The sequence below is a fragment of the Colletotrichum destructivum genome, chromosome 7, assembly GCF_034447905.1.
Source record: "Colletotrichum destructivum chromosome 7, complete sequence".
NCBI lineage: Eukaryota > Fungi > Ascomycota > Sordariomycetes > Glomerellales > Glomerellaceae > Colletotrichum > Colletotrichum destructivum.
Genome location: NC_085902.1, coordinates 2301866 through 2320165, shown reverse-complemented (window position 1 = coordinate 2320165; position 18300 = coordinate 2301866). Strand labels below are relative to the sequence as shown.

Here is an 18300-nt window from a genome sequence, read left to right as displayed (position 1 = left end):
AAATCAATGCTGTGAGACCCGCCCATTCATAAGCAGCCGCGCGCGTATCTTTCCACGCGAGGTTCCGCTTCCACAGATGACTGATCACCAGTTGTGCACAAGACAGCACACATACCCAGTTATGCGGAAGGGGTTCCTGGGGCAAAGTTGTTTACAGCGAAACGAGCGATGGAGTGCAAAACAGTTTCAGGTTCTACAACACCCAAGGGCCGGCCTCAATGATCAAGATAATGAAGCGACGTACCTCTTTGCCCAAGAGTTGCAGAGGAATGTCCAATAGACCACCAAGAATATCATTATCTTACAGTAAATACTACAGGTTTCCCCCCACCTCCCGCAATCTCCGTGATAGAACGCCTCGAGTTGGGAGTCACCGCCCAAGTCTCTTTTTAGAACCTGCCCTCCTGAAATCTCTCATATGGTTTGATGTTCCCTCTCTCCTGCCGTTACAAATGTGACGACGTCCAGCGTCATGCCCACGTCGCCATAATGTAATAGACTGAAACTACTACGCTTGTTCCGACCCAGAGGAACTCTTAGGCTCGCTGCAAAATAGCGTGAAATCGTTCAATGACCTGAACGCGTTTCTGTTAGTCACGAAGAAGGCGAGCATCGGCATGATCGGGTTCCATCGCAATCACTTACCTCTGGGTTGGACTTCACGAAGGGGAGATCAAAGAACATGTACTTCTCGTTCTTAAGCAGTTCGACAACCGTCACCATGAGACCCCACGGCTGAGGCCAGTAGCCAATGAGGCGCTCCCAAAGTACTCGAGTAATTTGCTGCCGAATCTCCGTCTCCTCCGGATCGTTCATGTCTTGGCCGAAGATTTCCAGTAACACGCGGCTGAAGTAGTTGGTGTGGGCATTCGGAAATCGAAGCTGGTTGGTTAGGCTGGTGATGAGATAGTAACGCGCCTCAGGCGGGAGCTCGTGGAGCAGTAGAGACATGACAGCCACATCTGATGAGGCCGGGTTGAAGACATCGGTACCCTTTTGCGTTGATTGCTCGACAGCATGATTACCCACATGTAGAGTGACTGCCTCAATCACCGGTAGGTTGGCATTGATAGGCACGTGTCCGAAGCCGGTGTCAGCTCGTGGGCTCTCAACAATGGCCCGAGTAATGTGCGCCAACGTGTCTTCCGAGGGGCCGTTTTGCAGCGCGTGGTCAAGAACTTCAAGCAAGCCCGAGTCTCGTAAAATAACTGCAGAGTTGTCTAGGCTGTCAGGCGAGTCCCGTACCTCATCTAACCGGTCAATTTGCAAGCCAGGGAACGATGGATCGGGCATCTTGGGATGGGCCGCTGGGTTCGCCGTCAGGATGGCGTTGAGCAATTGTTTACAGTGAGGCGGGACACTGGCTGTAAGCTGGTGCGAATGAGCAGCTAGGTACTCGGAGTAATCGTGCTGCAGAATGACGAGCAGCTTCAGCGTCGCGCGATAAATCTCTCGTGCCACATTAGAAGGCTCGATCGCCTTGACTTGCTCTCCGACATGCTCCAGAAGCAGCTGCAAGAGCCTGGTGAACGCGACCCATCCAGCACGATCTTTCATGATTGTGGGCAAGAATGCGCGGTGTTGGAGAAGCGAAAGCCACCCAAAAACAAAGCCGGGGAGGAACTTTGGCCCAAGGTCTTCAAGTCTGGCAGCGAATTTGAGGAACATTTCAGACCTCTCAGCCTCAGGAAGCTGCTCTGCGGTTGAACTGATCTCGTAGAGCAGGACCGACAAGAGACGATGGAACACCCTCTGATTGAAGTGTTCTGAGCGCTGCACATGATGGTGATTGAGGACGAGGGTAACGAAAGCCAGAATGGAGTCCAAATAGGCCGCACGGCTGGGGGTTGGGGCAGGCTCCGTTTCGCCATGGAGCCGGATGAAGCTATTAATCGCCTTGGCCAAGGCGTCAATGGCGAGGAAGGCATCTGTTAAAGTCCCTGTTGTATGAAGAAAGTGTTCGAATCTGTCCACCGACATATCTGTCGCGATCCGAATGAACAGGAAGAGGTCATCCTTGGTTTTTATCACGCCCCTAATCTGCATTTGCTGAACAAACAAGATGGCAGAGTTCTCTGACGCGTTTGGGTTATTGCAGAGATGAATCCATTCGTCGAAAACATACTCCATCTGGTCCTGCTGAATGGCGCTGTCGTCCTCCTGGTGCGCAGTCTGCGGCAATGTTGGGCCGGAAAGCTTTGCCTTCAGGCGCTGGCCAATCGGCGATTCTGGGTCATCTTGTATCCATGACCAAGCGGTCTCGAGCGTTCGAACGAAGTCTCCGTAGAGCGCCATCGGTCGACTCCCCAGAAGTGTGAGGTCCACCATCTGCTCCAAGAATTCCAGCGAACCTTCTTTCCTCTGTTGCAGGACCTTGGACATTGATAGGTCAATGTTTCTCCAATCAAGGAGATCTGTGCGCAACAGCGCCGCAAGGAGTGGCAAAGTTAGAAAGGTCGATCCGGGCTGCTGCCGGAAAAGAGCAGTGACGCGATTGTTCAGCGTTGGGCCAGATATCTTCCTCAATGTCTCAAGCACATGAACCAAGCTCTCCAAGGCCAAGTTGTCCTCAACTTGAGTGAAGATGATCTGGATGATTTGGTCGGCTGCATATATGGCAAACTCTTCGGAAGTCTGCGATGCCTTGATCATGTGCTGGACCAAGGCGTCGACGACATCAAGAACAGGATGAGGCCGGGGCAGGTCTGCAAAATGCTCCTCGCGGGCTTCGGTCGCAACACGCTGGAGCTCCATAAGCAACTTCTGAACACGGTCGATTAATGCCCGGCCATCCATTGGGAATGTCTGGGGTCTTGTGCTTGCCATCGCTCCGTTGTGTACCGGGGCGTATTGTTGGATCTGGGAGCCGAGATGCTGGACAGCCGGCGGCTCCGTAGCCGCGCCTAGGCTGGGCACTGTAGAAAATTGATCCTGGAGAACTTCATTGGCAAGCGACCGGGTTGCATCAGAAGCCGAAGGCACATGCGACGGAGCACTTGACGTGGTGGTGCGAGGCTGGCGAGCAAAGTCTTCGTAGATAGCCATTTGTTCAGGATTCAAGCCACCCATACTTGGCGACAGCTTGAATGGGTTGGGAATAGTCCAGGCCCATCGGCTGAGCGAGGCATCCACGTATGGCTCGTTGGGCCGCTGAAGACGATGCCGGCGCCTAGCCTCCAACTCGGGCTCGATCATTTCTTCAATTTCGGGCACGGCCCTCTCCTCCGCCTGTTTCTCGATGATGTTGCAGGCTAGATCCAGATTTGAGTTGACGCACATAATGATCGTTCCCTCGGGTAGTCCCTGCGGGAGATCGTTCGACAGGTTCCGCATATAATTTGTAAAGTTGGCCCTCAGAGGCTCCTTAGACGTTACGAGCGCTAGGCTTCCAGCCGTCGCCTTCACCATGCTGATTGCCGACGTTCGGACCCTGGTCTCGTCAGGCTCAGTCGCAAAGTCTTTGTGAATCATTTGCTGCGTGGAAATGGCAGCAATGGTGACAGAACGATCTACCACGGGTTGGATGATATCCTGCAAAGCCCTGGTGAGAGCGGTGCGGACGATCTCGTGCAGCCGCGTTGCGGTAACCACCATCTCGTTCGTGGGCGGTATGTGGATAAGCGGACCAAGGTCTGGAATGGAAGCGGTGATAACCTGAGGCGAAAGACCGGTTGTTACGCCGGTAGAGATTCCATTCAGAGATAGATTCTCAAACGTCTCCAGTGTGTCTTGAGAAAGCAACTCATGAGTGTCCTCAACGGTCGCGCGGTTGAGAATTTCTCCAGAGGGTTCAATGCTCTTGTGGTCGAGATTTAGACCTTTGCACAAAACCTCAATCTCGAACTTGAGATTCAGCTTCAACTCAGCATGATGATACAGCTCGATGAGAAAGTGAATGATGTCCATGAGCCAGGGGTTGGGTGGTCGAAAGACAGTCGAATTGACGCCTTGGAGAAGAACCTTGCAGACGAAAGGGATAACGACAATGAGCCTCTTGGTGTCGTGGGCCTCAATCAGCAACTGCTTGAAAGCGATGTTCTTGTGCTTGATCGGCTTGTCGCGTGCCAAGGTCAGAAGACCCAACCATCCACCGAGGTTCTTGAGGTGAGAACGATCGGTCGAATTCTGCATGGTGGCCTCTGAGTTGAGCATGCGGGCAACACTGACATATGTCTCCCTCAGGACTTCGCCCCATAGCACCTGGTCTTCGAATAGCCTGACCAGTTCAAGGTAGACCTGGTGGTAATTGGGCTGCATCTTGGCTCGCTCCTCAACGAGATGGCTCGCGAACCATTGCTGATAACGATGCTCCAAGATGTCCCGCAGTTCCTGACACATTGTCTGAAGAGTCATCTCGGTTAGGTTATTGAGGACAAACTGGATCTTGCCTTGTGTATCACTCGAGGGCTCTTCGCAATCGACTCCAGGAGAATGCTCCGAGGCATTGATGGATGTGAACGGGGGTGGTTGACGCTCCGTGCTTCTAACCTCCGTCGTATTGCCATTCGTCAATGGCTCGCTATTGAAAGGAAGACCATGAGCAGGCGCCGCAATGCCGTTACGCGATCGGACAAGCTCTTCCTCGTGGTCTCTGACAACGTCCTCCGCTTTCTTCCAGGCTTCAGTACCTTGGAGACCAGGAATCTGGAGTAATTGTCGGCAGAAGCCGGGCCATTCTCGGAAGCGAGAAAACAGCTGCATCAGGGCCTGGAGTCCGAACTTGTACATCGAATCTTCCGGAAGATAATCTCTTACGGCTTCTAGGATCATTCCAAGCCCAATCTTCAGCGGCAAATCTGAGATGAGCTTATGGGATATGATGCCGCCAAATAATACCGCAGTCGTCGCAAGCGCCTCTAGTGGGTAATCGACGTAATGAGCGTACTCGTCGAACAAGCCGTGGATCATACACGCGAACACGTCTTGGTCAAGCGAGTCGCGAGAGTGTTTGTACCGATCAAGAATCTCAACAATGTTGCGGACTTGAATCTCGTCGCCGTACATCTTCTTGTAATGTTCTTCCATCTTGCTGTTAGCCGCGGGGGGGAGGGCGTTCCCGTCTTTGCCGTTCGCATCGATGATGTCGTCGAAACCCTCGCCATAGTTGATCAACCTTGGATAAACAGTGATGCAAGATCTTTGCACCATGATGAGATCTTGTAGGGGTGTCTTCGGCAAAAAATCTTCCAAGATTTGCAAGAAGGCGGCTACCGTTCGCACTTGGAGAGTTGTGCTGGACTTGACTGCGGGTTGACCATCGGGAGGGCGCTGGTATTGCAGTTCAAGATTCGCTTTGATTAGTAAGAACTGCAGTAAGGAGCGGGCAATCTCGTTGCTTCTCTCGGAGTTGCGGCGAGCCCAGCTGACCAGGTCCAAATAACCTTCGGCGTGTGAAAGCGCTGCAAGGTCGAGACCAAAACCGTTGGGCAGATACACGAGCTCGTCGAGCCACTTGTGCTTCATTGCGTGCTCGAAAATCAGAGGGAGGTCGGTCGGCTTGATGGCGTGGGCCTCGATCAACCGCTGGATCACCCATTCCTTGTCCTTCTTCCACAAACTGTCGAGGACGAAGTCATATTCAGTTGACCGCTTGTACAAGAAGCTTTCGAAAAGGGAATTCAGCGTATCCACCGCCATGGTCGGCCAAGGCTTTGGTACTCCGAACGCAGAGACGACAAAGATATCCAGATTTGGCACAACAACCTCTTGGAATAGGCGCTTGGCTTCAACGCTTTGCGACGCGTGAACAGAGTGCAAGGCGACATGAAATACGGCAGACAGCGCCTCGACCGAGACTAAAGCATGCTTGACGGCGAACGCTGCGCGTTGTTGAACCTCGGGGGGTGATTGCGCATATGTGTCTAGGGTGAGCGTCGGTACCAGGCCCGGAATGGTGCTAGCATCAAGCTGATCGGGTTGTAGAGAGGCGAATGCGCAAATGAAGGACAGCTGAGTTTCTGGGTGCTCCCAGTTCCCACCCCACAACTTTTGGATGTCAAACGTTTGATCATCTTGTGCAATTGGCAACAACGAGTTGTACAAGCGCAGGAACTGTTGGGACGAAATCCGGGCGGATCTCTGGTCCAAATACGAAACCACGTCCTGCCACCTGAAAGACGGAGGAAGAACTCGACGTAGAGATGCGGCAAGGATCGAGGGATCATAGAGCGGGGACTGACTAATCGTGCTGTACATGAGGGCAATGGAAACTTGCTCTTCACTCAGTTGAACATTCTGCGGGCGGTTCTGCAGATGCGATAAGCAGATCTCTTCGTCTCGGGTGAACTCGATGCCGGTTCTTTGAATGTATGTGGCAAGGGCATTCGGAGGTTTATCGGCCAGTACCCTGACCAGATCGAGCGCCGCGAGTACTTCGGAGGGCGGCGGTGCTTGATCCCCGTGCCACCTTGCCTGTACCTTGTACGCAAGTTCGGCCTTAGATGCCGCGTTGAAATTGGGTGGCTGGTATTGGATGAAGCGATCAACGAGCACGGCGATAAATTGGTCTGTAAGGTCCGAATGCTCTTCTATATCGCGTCGGGCAAGGATATTGACGAATGTAGGGAAATTCGTGGACAGGATAGCATCAGCTGGGAAAGCACATTAGCATTAGCGAAACAAACAATTTGCCATACAGCCCGGAGCAACCCACCTTTCGTCTTAAGGTCGGACCTTGACCCCATTTTGAAGGCTAACGCCAGCATCGTCTTCTCCAGGGCATCCAACTTGAAAGCCTCCATGAATGTAGACATATCAAAGTCGCGGAATATGTCTTCTGTGCCCGTTTCGATGGATTCGGCAATCTTGTTGGCCTGGTGAACGTCATGAGATATCTTCTGCATCTCCGTCACCAACAGATGGAAGTTGCCATTGGCCCCGGCCCGTGGCTGTCCATGGAAGATGTGGCCGGCATGAACGGCGACGAGGCGCGCGAAATACTTGGTAAAGACCTCCATTCCGTGTTCATCAATGAGCTAAAACCAGGGGGGAAGCGAGTCAGCATCAAGCTTGATAATAAAATGTAAAATCGGGGTGGCTGCTGGAATATGTGAATGAGAGATACGAACGGGGGAGGGGGTTCACCTTTTGCAATTGTTCTGCTTGTATCTCCCACTTTGCGCGGTCCTTGTCCTCCTTGATAGCACCAAGGAGAAGATAAACTTGAGCAACGGCGATTTTGACCAGGGGACTGGGTCCTGTCGGACTGCTCGTACTAGGACTGGCGCCCGCACTCAACGCAGCGGGTTGCGATGTATGGGGCGAGTGCCCTGCTCCTGTCTGCAGTAACTGTGAAGGATGTGGAGAGAATGATCCCGATCTTGATTGTGGGACCATGGGATAGTATTGCGTATTGGGGTTGCTGTAAGGCGAAGTCGTCCGTCTTGCAAACAGACCAGACTAGACCAGCTTCCTCACTGATGCTTCCTGTATCGTGCCGCCGAAAAAAGCCACCGCGACCGAGGGCACCCGCATGAACGACGAAAGGTCCAACAGCTGTGGAGATCAGGGTTGGCGCGATGTGAGAGGCGACAGAAAACGATGATAAAAGACGAGGACGTTGACGAAGAGCGACTGCACGGATTCGAGGATGCGGAGGTTGACCTCTTGTCGAATTTGATGCGATGTGGGCGACGATGGTTGGTGGTTGGGGGGCTGAAGAGAGGAGGGGGGACCTGGCACTTGAGCCAGGTCAATCGGCAGCGCACTCAAAATGCTCGCCTGGCTGCGGGCGGATCGATGCGGCGGGTTCCGGAGTAACCTGACACGATCGAGAGATGGGAAAGAGGAACGAGAGAAGGTGAGAGTCTGAGGGAAAGAGTGCGACGTTGATCGAGAACGTCTGCTGTGTGATGCCAGACAGCTTCGCAAGAGAAGAAGAAATTAGACTCTGGCCGGATTGACCTACGTGAGGACGTGGAGGCTCTCGGGTCGCTGGCAGGGATTGGATTGGACCAGAAGAACAGAAGGTACGACACCTTGGGCACTTAGGAGCGCTTAGGTAAGGCTGCGAAGTGAGGTAAGGGTTGGGGGAAACCGCTTGCACTACCTATACAGCACGGCACGGGGCCAATGAAGGCGGATAGTGTTCGGTCGCTAAGGTACCTATCTGTCGATGCGCCCCTAGGGACCCTGAGAAGCACGTGACTTTGTCTGTGAGACAGCCGTCACCCAGGTACTTACCTTACCTAGGTAGGTACCTAGGTATTTAGCTACATGTGTCTAGGTACCTCGATGCTGCCACCATACCGCACCAAAGCTTGCTCACATTGGGAAATCACAAGTAGCGTCGCTTCAGGGGACGTGCGGGGCAGTACGTACCTCGCGCAACGGGTGCTTTGGGTACATACAGGTTACTCGGCAACGCTTCCAAACAACATCGGCTTCCTTGCCTTCCTGACAACCACCAGATCACAGCTATCCTTGCCAACAAGACTTCCCATCAACAACCCAAACTGCAAGTCTCAAAGTTTAGGGAGAAAACGATCATCGTCTGGGAGCTCATCTTTCATCAAGAGCTCTCCACATACATTCTACCATCATTAATCAACCGCGTTATTCAAATAATTTCGCGCCAACTACCCGAACGAATATCTACTTGCCACTTCTAAAACAGCCTGACAGCTCTTGCGGGCGGGATGCCTGCGACATCGATGGAATCGCCATCCGTGGCTCTATCATGTGTGTCAATCATCGAGATACACCCTGGGAACTGGAGCTGATAGTCAACAGTCGCGAACAACTTTTGGGGAAAGGAAGATGCGGGCGTTGGCCCCCTCATCGACCGCATGCTTGCTGCCAAGCAGACATGCGATGAGTTGAAAGCCTTCTACAGCGGTTAGTTTCACCTAGTTTGTTGTCTTGTTTCTTGGTGTCTATGAAGCCTAATGTGTAGAGCAGCTCGAGCCTCGATCGAAGACGAGTATGCCCGAAAGCTGCTCTCGTTGTGTCGCAAATCCCTCGGGTCCCACGAGTCAGGGAGCTTGAAGACATCACTAGACACCGTCCGTGGCGAAGTTGAATCAATGGCAAAGCAACATCAAAGCATTGCAGCGCAGATGAAAACGGAGCTGGAAGAGCCTCTTGCTGCATTCGCTGGCGGCATGAAGGAAAGACGGAAGATTGTACAGATTGGTATTGAGAAGATTCTCAAGACGAAGATTCAGCAAACACAGCATGTGAACAAGGTCAGTATTTGTTTGAACTGGCAGACACGATGCGTCCTTCTTCTCGCGATTTGGAGTGTTGACGCAACCACCAGACTCGAGATCGATTCGAGCAGGAATGCCTCAAGATCAAGGGCTACCTCGCCCAAGGTCATATGGTTATGGGCCAGGAGGAACGCAAGAACAAGGCCAAGCTGGAAAAGACACAGATCAGTGTTGCGACCTCCAACACGGAGTACGAAAACGCGGTGAAGGCTCTCGAAGATACAACAACTAGGTGGAATCGGGAGTGGAAGGCCGCGGCTGATAAGTTTCAGGACTTGGAAGAGGAGCGCCTTGACTTTACGAAAAGCAGCCTTTGGACTTTTGCGAACATTTCCTCCACAGTCTGCGTCAGCGACGATGCATCCTGTGAAAAGATCCGACTGTCGCTTGAGAAAATGGATGTTGAAACAGATATCGTCAGCTTCATCAAAGAGCAAGGTACTGGTCAAGAGATCCCGGATCCGCCGAAGTACATCAACTTCTGTCGAGGAGACATCAATGATACGCAATCAGAATCATCTGATGACGACAACTACTCGGTTGCGCAGTTTCCCAGGAGCATCAACCCAGCGTTCAGGTCATCGTCCCCACAGCCCTCGACTTACGAATCACACCATGACCCCAACTCAAGCCTCGCTCAAGATCTTGGGCACAAAGAACCAGTTCCCCTAGCCTCAAGAAGTGTCGCTGTGCTTGATGCGGGGCGCAAAGAAGCAAGTCCTTCGGCATCCAGGCACCCAGCTGCAGACCCGTTGCGAACGGATGCCAGCTCCTCTTCCCGAAACTTCGCACCGGAACTGAGCCACAAACATGTCAGTGCCTCGTCTAGGGGCCATGCGCCAGAAGCGGGCCATGATGACGCTGGGTCGTCTTCTCCGAGAAAATATTTCCAGGAGATGGGTCGTCGGGAGATGGTTACAGCTGCTGTTCGTGAAATGCCACTCCCAGCCCAGAGAATACCGCCCTTGATGGAAAAGTCGCGCCAGCCAGCTCCAGTCCCCCAACAGTCCATCCAACAACAACAACAACAACAACAACAACAACAGCAGCAGCAGCAGCAGAGCCGGCCACATCCCGACAAAAGTCACCCTCCCACGTCCGTCATGGTCCCGCACGATCCATACCCTCTCGATGGCATGACGATGCTATGCCGCACCGGGCCCCCATCGGAGCGTAGTTCGCAGCCTCCTTCGGCCAGACCATCGAGCCGTGATTCTCAGAGCGACTACTCGAACCCGACTTCGCTATCAAGCCAAGAGCCGCCGAGTGGCAAAGTATCCCCCATCAAGCAGGAGCAAGTCAGTGCGCCACCACTGGCGTCGGACAAGCAGGTCCTCAAGAAAAGGAGCGGCTTCTTCCAAAACCATAGTCCATTCCGCCGCAAGAGCACAAAAGAGACCCCAGGACCGTCAGCAAATAGAAACACTTGGCATCCTGTTTCCGCTCAAGGAAGTCCATCCCGGAGATCGCAGCTGCAAACTCAAGAAACGTCGCATCTGCTCGGAGACAGATCGACCATCAGCCCGGAACCGATTGATGCAAACGCCACCCTTGCGTTGAATGTTGGACAGAACGTTTTCTCAGTCACGAACCCAGATCTAGAAAGGAGGAAAGGCTCAAATACTCAGCCTGCTCAGCCTGAGACGGACCCCATCGCCTTGGCCCTTGCCGAGCTCAAAGGCGTCGGCGTCGGCAAGCAGTCGAGCGTACGTGTCTCGGCAGATCGCTACCACGGCATTGCCACCCCAACCCCTGGCTCGCAGCCATTTTCCAGGTCAGTCCCACCAGCGGCAAGCAACAGCACCGTGACTACAGGCCTTCGAGGAACGCCGCCGCCTTACGATCAACAAGTTGTTCAGAGACTCGGGGTGCCCCCTCAGGCAGTGACAGCCAAAGCTATGAAGGAGACATCGCAGAAGTTCGCCGACCAAACTCGCAGTATGTTCAGCCAGGCAAACCGTCCTGGATCAGGCTATGGGGGAGCCCCACAATCTCGACCGATGACAAGAGGCAGTGATGTTCCCAGAGCGGCATCCCCCGCCCCGCTCCGAAGTGCTTCCCCGAGAACGGGACCGTCCGAAGATGTCCGACCCGGTTATCGGAACTCGCCGCGCAGCGCTTCTCCGAGAACCGGGCCGGCGGACGAGATACGGGGTGATTACCGGTCTGCCTCGCCTAACCCCCAAGGATCCGTGGGCAGAGGAGGATCGCAAATGAGTAGCACTCCGAGACGAGGATCTGAACAGCCTTATCACAGGCATAACTCACCTAGCAACATGTCGGGAACATCGTCTCCAGCACCTTATTTGGAGAAGATGCGGCCGGGCAGCAGCCATGTTGCCAACGATATGGCCGTCCAACTCGCGCCTCTAGGCGACGAGAATTACGGATCAGTGCGCGGTCGAGGCGGGAACCGTCCCGGGACAAGCTCCAGTAACCGGGCCATGGGTCTCTACGAAGGAGGCGGACCACCCGGACAAGGCGAGTCAAGGCAACGGAGTAAGAGTGTAGCAGACCCATCACGGCAGTACACTCGGGATGGCAGGCCCATCCTACACTTTGGTGAGTTTTAGAAGATCTATCTTTTGGCGGTCTGTTAAAAGAACCCATTGCTAATAAGGATGGCAGCGCGAGCTCTATACATGTACCAGGCGGCCATTCCGGAAGAGCTGGGTTTCTCCAAGGGCGACCTGCTCGCAGTTCTACGTCATCAAGACGACGGGTGGTGGGAAGCCGAGGTACATGGAAACAATGGTCGAATGGGACTGGTCCCAAGTAATTATCTGCAGCCATGTTAAGGTGAGTTGCTGGTGGGTGGGATTGTTGCATGCGTAGTGACGCTGTGCGAGGTCAGCAGGATCTCGCAAGCATGTGCAACTTGACAAAGGGTCATGACATGAAGTTGACAACCATGAGAATTCGTTTGGGCTGTACCACGATTTTTATCTTCCCAGTTTGGAGTTGCGGATATGATAATAATGATGCCGATAAGCGTGTGGTGACTGGATATACGTTTGCCTTGGATGCCGACTTAGGCATGACGACGGTGTCAAGTCTTTCGTTAGCTGTACCAATAGTAATGCATTCCCATAATCTCGTATGCATATACAGGGCTGACTAAGACAGTTTGAGGTACTCCGTACATTTGCTGAGAAGGTGGTCGAAGATTCATCAAGGTACCTACGTAGCTCAGGCCCACCTGAGAAGACATGACGTTCGACAACTGTCAATGCATGTGATTGGGCTTGAGCCATCCCTTCCGACTTTTTTGCTGCCATCAGGTTTGCATCCAGGCCTTCAGCTGCATCACAACTGCATATACTGGTAGTTTTTCCCACCCTACGCTGGGCAGCTTCTTAACTTTCGAGCAGAGGTGTCAGGTCAGCTGACGAGTTCGGTGCCTTTGGCATTCAGCCGGGACAAGCCAAGGCGTGCTGTGCAAGGAAATAAACCCCTGGCTTCAATCAATTACAGCGAATTCCAGTTGAACTGAGCGACGAGCGTGCCAGCCACACGTATCCGATCAACGCCTCCGGTGTTACGCAATCCGGCTCAAGATACAGTAGCTCGCTCGGTGTGATCTCCCCTCTCGACAAATTTTCTCAATCTTCAAAGATCTCGCTTTCCAAATCTTGTCCGCTTCTTCACACCACCAGCACTGGCCCCCCCTCGGGTTCTATCAACCTCAGGTCAAGGTAACTACTTCGCCGAATGGCAATCCCTGGCACATGGGGGATTGAATAATTGCGACAACGCCATATCGATCGCTACCAGATTTACGCGGCGACCGTCGAGAACATTTCCTGCTCGCGTGGACACCGTGCTTGCCGCCATATAACCCAACGACGACAGGCTATTTGTCGCTTATCGGCCGTCTCTTGCTCCGATGGTAACCTCTCTCCTCTTATGCATAGTCGTCTGTGTCGAGCACGTTCTAATCTTGACTAGGAGGTACTAAGCAAGGCATCTCGAGCGGCTACATCCAAGACTGCGCAGCGGGCATTTGTGAACGTGAGCCTTCTCGTAGGAACCTCGCTGTTTCTGTTGCCCTTTGCCGCTATTGCGTCGATACTCTTTTTTCGCAACTACCTGCCCGATCAGGTGGTAGTGACCCCTGTACATCTTCAATATGGGTGAGTTTACTATGTCCTAGAGGCTGAAATACATTACCGCCGACTGACACCAGCCATAGATCGGGGATCAATCCCTTCGGATCGGCAATCATTCCAACGTCTGCCCTGAGGACGCAGCAGGAGTACGATGTAACCGTCACACTATCAATGCCTCGCTCGCCCGCCAACACTCATCGAGGCAACTTCATGATCGCCCTCTACCTCCTGGATGCTGGCGCACTATCGACAGGAAATGACAACGTTCAACCCCATATCCCCCCTGAGCCTTACAGCCACTTCGACGGCAAATCTGTTTTGTTTTCCTCGCGGCGTCCAGCCATCGTTCCGTATCAAGATCCTCTAGTGTCGCTCGCGTCGCGCATACTCTTCCTCGCCTACTATGTTCTTTTTATGGAGTCTCAGACATGCGTGCTCACGGTGCCCATGGCGGAGCGTGTGGAGTTGGCGAAAGGTTCCTCTTTGCCAGCCACTGCCTATCTAGAGATACAAGGAGGTCAGAGCATCGAGACATACTATGCTTCAATAACGTTGACGGCCCAGCTCCAAGGGTTGCGCTGGCTGATGTACCATTACCGCCTTGCAACTCTCACAACCGCTGTTCTGCTATTCTGGGCGTCGGAGGTCATATTCATGGCTGTGGCATGGCTGGCGTGGTCGGGACTGTCGGCATCAGGCTCAGGCTCTCGTATTGGAGCCGCGAGACCGGCGGAGCAGATGACTTCCATGTCGCCGGGCCGAGTGAAGAAAGAAGATGGCAGTGGGGTAGACGAGTTGTCGGATGCACCACGGACATTTCCCACATATGGGAACCAGGCGCCTTTGCGATACGAACCCGAAATCAAAGAGGAAGCACAGACAGGGCCCCGAATGGAAGATTTGGCCCCGCTTGGAGGCGAGGCCGACGATGAGGAAGAGGACGACGGACGGGGTAGCTATAGGGCCGACTCAGGAATTGGAACGAGCTATAGCGATGGAGGTTCTAGCAGTGTCCGGCGCAGGTCATCGCAGTATCGTTAGGGTGTGGCGATGTGTGTTTCCCTCCTTTAGGGCAAAGCGATACGGACGATGGCCCAGGGGCGAGGAAGAATGTAATTGTAGAGATAGGTGAACGCTTTTGGCTGTGTATGGATGGCCCTCTCTTTTTGCTGTTGTAACGGATCCTCAGTTCAAAGCTTTTGACCCACTGCTGAGTTGAGATAGGATTTCGTTTTGCTATACAGTGGTTAGTCAGGTTTAAGTGTGACAGCAGGTGTTGCAGCTTTAGTTCTGGCTGGTTGGGAGGCAAGGCATCTTATTGCGTTTAATGTCCTTATCACCCTTTAGCGGATAAGTAGGTGCTAGCTAGTACAGCAGGCAGTGTAGAGTTAAGGATCTAATAGATGTTTGAATGGTATCAATGTCTCTTTCTCTGTCTGGAGGGAGTCATTGTTGCTGTTGTTATGTGGGTTGAAGGCGTAGTGGCTGGTGGCAATCAGTGTAAGGGATCATGTTATTATACCAAGCTCACCTGGTAGTGGGGCTCGGTCAAATGGGTCCAAGGAAAGATAAGCTCGGTGAGGAAATCAGAGACCCTCTCAGCTCAGTTACCTATAGGTAGGTAGGTAGAGGTACCTGAGCTGCAAGCAACCCCCTCCCCTCACCCACTTGCCTTCCCACCCCCTCCAGCACACCGCCGCTGCTGCCTTCGTCCTGGGGACAAAGAACCAAAGAAGGCACTTTGCTTTGACTGCCAGTATTACTCACTCCATGCTAAACCTACTTTCATGCCTTGACTACCTAGGTAACGCCTAACTACACATATACGTAGGTACCAAAGCCATAGCCACCCGCACTGCATCATTTACCACACCTTCTGGTGTTCCCTCTTTTGGTCTTGACCGATCCAACAACACAGCACTATCTGTCTCTCTGGAGCACGTTTGCCCCGCCCGAAGGTCCACCCATACAACTTTTCCGCAGCTCTGTACCTCCCCACCCTGCTACTAAGTTCTGTCCGTCCAGTTGTCTAAGGTCCACCAACCCCCCATCTAGTGCGGTCAGGTCGATTCGGAGACGGTGAAGAAGCGCAATTTCTACTTCAACTTGGCTTCGTTCTGCCTCTGTTCTATTTCGCCACGTCACTGGCCATTGCAACTCCGTGTATTCTAACCTCCCGGCGCAGCTCACATGCTGGAAAGAGACTAGTAGACCTTGTTTCGCCTGTCCTTCCGACTTGGACGACAATCGTACTTGCGTGGGAGGCAACGAGGAAGAAAAAAGATACACCCCGCTATCCCTCGGTCACCGTCACGGGTACTCGCCGATCTAGTTACGAGAACCAACGGCCTCTGCGTCCCGCTGCCCCCAGTGTCTTGAGCTTTCGGACATCTCTCGATACCCCCTTTCCCGAAACATCTGACCTTCGCCCCCGCGCCGCCTGCCTCATCGTCGGCTCGTACGCGCGCTCGCTTTGCCCGTCTCCGACTTTCCATCCATCCTCCGAGTGCGGCGAGCTGATTCGCCTCGGGCCGTCTTGCAAACATGCCCTGCTTCAAAGGCATCGCCGTGAGCATACATGCCAACGGTGCGCCTCTCCCCGAGCATGGCATGCAGAAACAGTCGCGCCTGTCGAGAATCAGCACCTACATACCAGTCCCCCAGCCGAGCATCAATCCTGACACCAACAAGCCCGAGCCTGCCAAATTCGCAATTTCCATTACTTTGCTCACACCCGGCTTGCCTATCCCTTACTCGACGCCTAAGCCAACAGAGAGCAACCCCTATCCGAAGCCGCAGTTTGTTGGCGGCCTTCCCACCGCTGCTCTTGGCCCCTCCAAGTTCTCCGGCGTCGTCAATCCTTACATCCCCATGACAAACTCCGAAAATGAGACGATAGCCGCATACATATACTTCGACGGCAGATCCAAGGAAGAGGTTGCCACGCTTCTGCGCCCCGGTGAAGAAACATGGGTCAACAGCCGTTGGGTCCAAATCCCCGACTCGGAGGGCGGTGGTCTCGCCGAGCGCGAGTTCCTCTTCCGCGAGGTCGGACTCGAACGCTGGCTCAACGGCCTGGACCTGCAAGGCCATGACGCTGCTGAGAAGCTGGAACGTCGCCGCCAAAAGTTTGAGAAAAGACGCCGACGTCAAAAGGCTACCACGGGTGCTACCAGCATGCAGGTCGAAGAGGGCTCCAATGGCCCTCGGGACACCCTCCGCTACGGCGCCGATGACGGCTCCCCTGTTGAAGCCGTCTTCGGCGAAGATGATTCTGATTCGTTGTCTGATGATGACGATATTCCCGAAGCAACCGGTCAGATCAAGGTTCTCATGTTCCGTGTGCTTGCTTCGGGCGAAATCAAAAAGGGAGAGTACTCGCCTCAGTTCGATGCTCACGATGACGATGACGATACAGCATCGAGTAATCAGGGCAACGGACAAGGCGGTGTTGATGCCGATGTGGAACACACCACAAGCTTTGCGAAACCCAAGACGCTGGACCCGAAGACCATCAGCACCCAGACTGTTACGGGTATCGACGGCCCGGACAAGCCATACGCCTCCTTCACATTCTTCTATCGTGGGGAGAGTAAGCCAGACTCCACCCATCAAGCGGAAGTGTTGTCTGCGCAAAGCTAACGACCCATGCAGGACAACTCCAGAAGATCGGTATCATCGCTTCTTCCAAAGCGACCCAGGCAACGCCGGGGTCGGCTAAGCGTCGTTCTGGACAACTAGACTTCTCCAATCTCGGGCCGTTGAAAACGTCAGGAACTGTTGGCTTTTCAGCCTTCAGAGACCAGGATACTGAAGCAACTCGAAGACGAAAGGCCCGCAAGAAGAGCAACGGCAATGTTGGGGGGGCTTTAAATGACGACAGCGACGAAGATGACGATGAGAGTGAACTCATTGGCAAGATGCGGGATATCGATGAAAAAGACGTTCACAATAAGCTTGCGCCCGAGGATGTTAAATCTCAGGGGGAGCTTGCAGACGGCGTAAACCGCATTCACGTATGCTACACTGTATCCTGTCACACGTGAGGCATTCATCTGACTTTGTTTGGACAGCTCAAGAGGGCGCACTCGACAGAACCTGATCGCTCTGAAAATGTGGGCGGCGCGAGCAGTACCGCTCAGTCTGGCTCGTTTGCGGGCCCATCGGCCACCACCGCCGTAGGCAATGGCCAATCTGATGCGCGCGCTGGTCATCAGAGCGCCGGCCATGATACGACAGTCGAGGCAACGATCGGAAGCCCTTTGAAGAAGCATCGCCCGGGTAGCACCGCTGGAGACAGTCAGCTTCAGGTGCAATCTGGGAGATCAAACATAGGATTCGATGACGTCTTGAACCGCGGTGCCGCCGTGCAATCTAGCCGGACAGATACGTCAACTGCCCACCTGGAGGAGGAAGAGTTATGATGAACATGCTGCGCCTACGCAGCTGAGACACGCGGAAAACACGAAGGGAGGCCATACCTACTCTAGAAACGGCGTGGTCGCATCTCGGCTGCATACCATAGAGAGCGTTCGATTTTGGGCAGTGCTCACTCTTGGGGAGGGTGTGACGAGTTAAAGGTCGCCGATCCCTTGGCCGCTTGGGTCGCTTCACATCTTGTATGCTGGAGTCTCAAGTTGCTTGAAGCTTTGAGCCATGGAAATAACCTATTGGACATTAATACGCCCTATTCAGCGTATTGACAAAGCCTTATATGAGAATCGGGTTTTCATCGACCCATGGCGCTGGCTGTCTCTTAGAAAACGATCAGAAACTTCGCTGGCGATCATTGTCCAGCTTCAGGCTTCGATGCACGTCTCTGGGTAGGCAGTGTCATTGGATTTGAGGTGTCGTACTTCCCTTGGTATTTTATAGGAGATCATCAGCGTGTTGAAGCGCGGTGATACATGCGCAAAGAGTATATCACCCACCATGACGTTCGACTCCATTCTTGTTGAACACTATGAAAAGACTTCCTGCCA

The 18300-nt window shown here is 53.5% G+C and overlaps 4 protein-coding genes across 4 annotated transcripts; 3 read left to right on the top strand and 1 right to left on the bottom strand.

Annotated features, from left to right (window-relative positions):
• Positions 1 to 89: 89 nt before the first annotated feature.
• On the bottom strand, positions 90 to 7883 carry CDEST_11250 (Putative CCR4-Not complex component, Not1, CCR4-NOT transcription complex subunit 1, domain 4). Its single transcript, XM_062927406.1, has 4 exons — positions 7084 to 7883; positions 6653 to 6974; positions 646 to 6590; positions 90 to 575 (listed from the first exon to the last, which is right to left on the bottom strand). The coding sequence occupies exons 1-4, from the start codon at positions 7333 to 7335 to the stop codon at positions 537 to 539; spliced, it is 6558 nt and encodes a 2185-aa protein (XP_062783457.1). The 5' UTR covers positions 7336 to 7883; the 3' UTR covers positions 90 to 536.
• Positions 7884 to 8396: 513 nt separating this feature from the next.
• CDEST_11249 (Putative FCH domain, SH3 domain, AH/BAR domain superfamily, F-BAR domain-containing protein) lies at positions 8397 to 12299 on the top strand. The gene is made up of 5 exons (XM_062927405.1): positions 8397 to 8679; positions 8731 to 8835; positions 8899 to 9185; positions 9260 to 11771; positions 11838 to 12299. Exons 1-5 carry the CDS (start codon positions 8637 to 8639, stop codon positions 12005 to 12007), a joined length of 3117 nt encoding a protein of 1038 aa, XP_062783456.1. The 5' UTR covers positions 8397 to 8636; the 3' UTR covers positions 12008 to 12299.
• A 120-nt stretch (positions 12300 to 12419) lies between these two features.
• Positions 12420 to 14834, top strand: CDEST_11248 (Putative Seipin family protein). The gene is made up of 3 exons (XM_062927404.1): positions 12420 to 13098; positions 13158 to 13342; positions 13402 to 14834. The coding sequence occupies exons 1-3, from the start codon at positions 13096 to 13098 to the stop codon at positions 14357 to 14359; spliced, it is 1146 nt and encodes a 381-aa protein (XP_062783455.1). The 5' UTR covers positions 12420 to 13095; the 3' UTR covers positions 14360 to 14834.
• Positions 14835 to 15057: 223 nt separating this feature from the next.
• Positions 15058 to 18263, top strand: CDEST_11247 (uncharacterized protein). The gene is made up of 3 exons (XM_062927403.1): positions 15058 to 16910; positions 16973 to 17334; positions 17392 to 18263. The coding sequence occupies exons 1-3, from the start codon at positions 15863 to 15865 to the stop codon at positions 17740 to 17742; spliced, it is 1761 nt and encodes a 586-aa protein (XP_062783454.1). The 5' UTR covers positions 15058 to 15862; the 3' UTR covers positions 17743 to 18263.
• The last annotated feature ends 37 nt before the right edge of the window (positions 18264 to 18300 follow it).